Here is a 4912-nt window from a genome sequence, read left to right as displayed (position 1 = left end):
AACATGAACATAAGAAGGCAAAAAGCTGCTACACATGAGCCATGCAGAAAGGGTAGGGGAGGCTCTGAAGAGGACTAGAAGAATAGGATGGGAAGATCTCCTGTATTTAGAGAAGCCCAGTGATGGAGACAACTAAGGAGAGCTGATGGATGAGGGATGGAGATGAGGACCATCACAACATGGATGTGAGATGAATCTGACCGTGCAGCATTGAATGTTCCTCTGGCAGCATAATCTCTATATCCTGATCTGGCACCGATAGCAGAAGGCAAATCAGTAATGAGACTTTGTTTAGACAGTCAAATCCTGGCATAAAAGTCTGTGCCTGCAGCTTAAAGCACATGTCCTGTGGTGACCCCCAGAAGCTTCATCCCTACAGACATATCAATGGCTCAGACCATCCTCAGGTATCAGATGAAGCCTGGATAGAGCCGGCACACAGCAGTCTTGGTGGAGACATTTTCATGACTCGTCTTCTTCTCAGATATTAGATATCTATTTGCAGTAGAATCCACTTGTGAAGGAGATGACGTCACTTATGAGGATTATCAAGTTCATCCTGATCATTGTCACCGGGATGTCTGGAAACTACCTGAACTCCTTCATTGTGGTGGTATATTTTGGAATCTGGAGGAGGATGAGTGACTGGTGCAATCCTAACGCCATTCTCCTGGTTATTGGCCTCGTGAACCTTTCCTACCAGTGGTGCCTGACGCTCGACAATGTCTTCAAATATCTGCAGATTTATGAAAAGTTTGACCAGAAATTGTGCCTCTTCCTCTTTGTCCTCCAGTTCACCTTGGTTGGGGCAAGTCTGTGGAACACGACTTGGCTCTCCATCTACTACTGCACCAGGCTGGTCAGTTCCACCCAACGGTTGTTTGTCATGATCAAAGAGAAGTTCTTCTCCCTTCTGCCTCAGCTGATGGCAGGGTCCACGCTCTGGTCAGTGATCATTACTCTGCCACTGTTCTGGGCAAAGAATATGGAAATTTCACAAAATGAAACAAACGACCTAGATATTTGCAGCTATAAGGTGGACCCGTATTATATTATCCCTGGCCTTGTGCTTGGGTTCCTCCTTCCCGTTCCTATGACTTGTGTCTCCATTGGGCTCAGTGTCAGGACTTTGGTGAGACACATCTGGAGGATGCGCAGGTCCCACCTCATGTCTCCTCAGCTTCAGGGTCACTTCCAAGCCATCAGGATTATGATGATAAGAGTCTTCTGTGAGATCTTCTTCTTTGTCATAATAGTCATTGGCAATTTTACGTCACTCAGCTCCAATTCCACCATGGAAATCATCTACTGGATCACGGTCCTCTTCTACCCGACTTCTCAAGCTCTAATTCTAGTCTTAGGAAATTCCAAAATAAAAAAGAAACTTTGTAATAGTCTAATGTTATGTGAGTGAGTATAGAATTGATGTTGTGGATCATTGAAGATGTAGGATACGAGTCTGAACATTCAACAGGGGCATAACTACAGTGGTAGCAGCCACAGCAGTTACTATGGGGCCCACAGTGTCAGGGGGCCCGTCACCCAACGTAACACTAAAGAATGGTGGATGTGCACCATTATATACACATTAGGGCAGATTTACTTACCCGGTCCATTCGCGATCCAGCGGCGCATTCTCTGCGGTGGATTCGGGTCTTCCGGCGATGCACTAAGGCAGTTCCTCCGACATCCACCAGGTGTGCTGCTGCACTAAATGCACTGAAGTTCACCAAGCCGGGCCGAGTGAAGGTAAGCGCGAGTCCCGCGACACTTTTTTTTTAAAAAATGCAGCGGTTTCTCCGAATCCGTCGGGTTTTCGTACGGCCACGCCCCCGATTTGCGTCGTGTGCATGCCGGCGCCGATGCAACACAATCCGAACACGTGCGCCAAAATCCCGGGGCAATTAAGGGAAAAATTTGGGTAACATGTCGGGAAAACGCAAATCGGGCCCTTAGTAAATGACCCCCATTGCGCTGCGCCCTAATCTGTATATAATGTATTTGTGATGTATATATGCTATATATGTGTGTATCTATCATGTGAATATGGTGTATGTGTGTATATATGTGATGTATATATGATATGTATATGCTGTATGTCTATAAATGGCACCGCATGTGTGTATATGTAATGTGTATAATGTGTATATGCCCCATATGTGAGTGCATAAATGTGTGTGTATAAGTGAATGTATGTATACCTTATATACTCGAGTATAAGCCTAGTTTTTCAGCACAAAAAATGTGCTGAAAAACCCAAACTCGGCTTATACTCGAGTCAAAAAAATAAATATATCTAAACTCACCTTTCCGGTGACCCCTGTATATCTTCTGTGCGATCTGTCCGGCAGCGGCGGCAGGCTATATACACTGGGGCAGGGTCTGGCAGGCTATATACACTGGGGCAGGGTCTGGCAGGCTATGTACACTGGGGCAGGGTCTGGCAGGCTATATACACTGGGGCAGGGTCTGGCAGGCTATATACACTGGGGCAGGGTCTGGCTGGCTATATACACTGGGGCAGGGTCTGGCTGGCTATATACACTGGGGCAGAGCCTGGCTGGCTATATACTGGGGAGGCTGTGACCAATGCATTTCCCACCCTAGGCTTATACTCGAGTCAATAGGTTTTCCCAGTATTTTGTGGTAAAATTAGTGGCCTCGGCTTATACTCGGGTCGGCTTATACTCGAGTATATACGGTATGTATATATGTATATAATGGGGGCTAGTTATCATTAGACTCCTTGGGACAGTTCTAGGTCTATTTTTGGAGCTCTGCTGCCCAGCAGATTCAATAAAGTCCTTTTATAAATGTTCTTATGGTTTATTTTCTGTCTGGGATTTTTTCTTTCAAAAAGTCCCCAAAAAGACCAAAATGCATAAAAAGTGTCAGCACATCCACCAGTAGGGACTGGAGTGACTATGAGACTTTTTATGAGACTTTTTGTAAAAAATAGTCTATATTTCCACCAGATTAATGATGAGGTGTACATAGTCCGTGATCATTTTTAGCAGTGAGAAGTCTTAAAAACCCTCAATGTGACCCAGGAAAACCAATGATAAATGACCCCCAATGTGTGTATATGTGAGTGTAATATGTATATCTTTACAAGGAAGGGGTCCCTATTCAGAAGTCTTCTATGTGGTCCTCCCTCTCGTAGTTACGCCCCTGGCGACCGATACTTCTCCAGACTCCAGAAGAAGCGCGTCCACGACATGATACTTCCATTAGAAGTGGATGTAATGATGAAGTTGTAGTATTTCTCCGCTCCCGTCTCCACGGTATCAGGTGACTTGTGCCCCGCCTCTCGTCCTAACATGGAGTCAGATGACCAGAAGCGTCCATCCATGGTAGAAGACAAGGATCAGACCAGTAAGAAGATGACCCTACACACATTTTACTTGTCGGCTTTGTACATTATACTATTGCTCTCGCTGCTCTCGATGTCCATCATAACCATATCACTATGTAGACTTCTTGACCAACTAAATAAAGCACAAACAACTTCATTTTGTTGGAAGGTGATTGGTCACAGATTTATTGAGATCTTGTAATCCATTCATAAAATATAAAAATCTTTATTAACACGTCACAACATGATATCATAAACGTTCCTGTCACATAGCACATGCAGGATACCCAGACTACCCCACTGCTTTCCATGGGACGTATGATACTGCAGCTAGAGGGGTCTGCACCCTTATTGCCAAACACATCCCCTTTACACGTACAGTGACTTGGGGTGACCCAGAGGGCCGATTTTTGCTTGTTAAGGGGAATGTCAGGATTCGGGGTCAGTGAGCCCCTTGGACCACCGCAGACGATGACACAAAACACCTGAGACCAGAATCTAAGTAGCACCCGGTCTTCACCAGAGCCCACCGCAAAATGGGATGGTCTTGCTGCGGCAAAGTGCCACCAGGTCGTTCCACAGGTGCGACTAGGACCGTGGTGGCAGCCAAGGTCAAGGTACAGGCACATTAGACAATCTCATGGTCAGGAGCAGGCAGATGTACAAGGCAGGCGGCAGAGGTGCAGAGTCAGGGGTCACAACAGGGGATCAACACTGGAATGCAAGAAACATGGGGGAATAGCAAGGAAATCTTTCTCTTAGACATATAGCTCAAAGATCTGGTGAGGGTTGATGGGGGTTAATTATTGAAAAATTTTAAAACACAATAAAACCTATGGGTGTGTAGGCGGGGTGGCCAGAATCTGGGGTAGTGGGTGGGTGGGTCGGCCGGAGTCTGGATGGGTGGGCAGGCCGGCCAGAGTCTGGGGTAGTGGGTGGGCCGGCCGGAGTCTGGATGGGTGGGCAGGCCGGCCAGAGTCTGGGGTAGTGGGTGGGTGGGCTGGCCGGAGTCTGGATGGGTGGGCAGGCCGGCCAGAGTCTGGGGTAGTGGGTGGGTGGGCCGGCCGGAGTCTTGGGTAGTGGGTGGATGGGCCGGAGTCTGGATGGGTGGGCAGGCCGTCCAGAGTCTGAGTGGGTAGGCGGGGTGGCCGGAGTCCTGATAACTGGGCGGGCCCGGCCTGAATACATGAGAGAACAGCAGCACATCAGGGGGAAGTTTCTGAGGCGCCATTCGTATGGTTTCAGCCCTAAGGAGAGGGGGCCCGGAATTGGGCCTCAATTCCTTGGCGCCATGTTTGTTGTCCACACCGCAGTAAGGGCGGGCCCCTCCCCCTTAAGGGCCCGGTTACGCCCCCGTCCAGGCTGCTTTTTTCAGAAATATTCCGATGACTCTATAATTGGGGTCGTCTTAAGGAGGGGGAGGATAGGGAATCTAGACGGACACTGAACACATTTACGGAGTGGTGTAAATCTAATGGGCTTGTGCTCTAAGGCGAAATAATTGGTTATCAATTTCTCGTGTAGACGGTGTGAAACGTCCCAACCAGTGAATATAGC

The 4912-nt window shown here is 47.8% G+C and overlaps 1 protein-coding gene across 1 annotated transcript; it reads left to right on the top strand.

Annotated features, from left to right (window-relative positions):
• The first annotated feature begins 526 nt into the window (after nt 1–526).
• On the top strand, nt 527–1414 carry LOC140075579 (taste receptor type 2 member 41-like). Its single transcript, XM_072121667.1, has one exon. It carries the CDS (start codon nt 527–529, stop codon nt 1412–1414), a length of 888 nt encoding a protein of 295 aa, XP_071977768.1.
• The last annotated feature ends 3498 nt before the right edge of the window (nt 1415–4912 follow it).

Source organism: Engystomops pustulosus, chromosome 8, assembly GCF_040894005.1.
Source record: "Engystomops pustulosus chromosome 8, aEngPut4.maternal, whole genome shotgun sequence".
Taxonomy (NCBI): Eukaryota; Metazoa; Chordata; class Amphibia; order Anura; family Leptodactylidae; genus Engystomops; species Engystomops pustulosus.
The sequence above is the reverse complement of the archived record's forward strand: the minus strand, read 5'-3'. Positions and strand labels throughout refer to the sequence as shown.

Excerpts from the sequence above, each read along its gene's own strand:
- LOC140075579 (XM_072121667.1), top strand. The coding sequence starts at position 527 with ATGACGTCACTTATGAGGATTATCAAGTTCATCCTGATCATTGTCACC.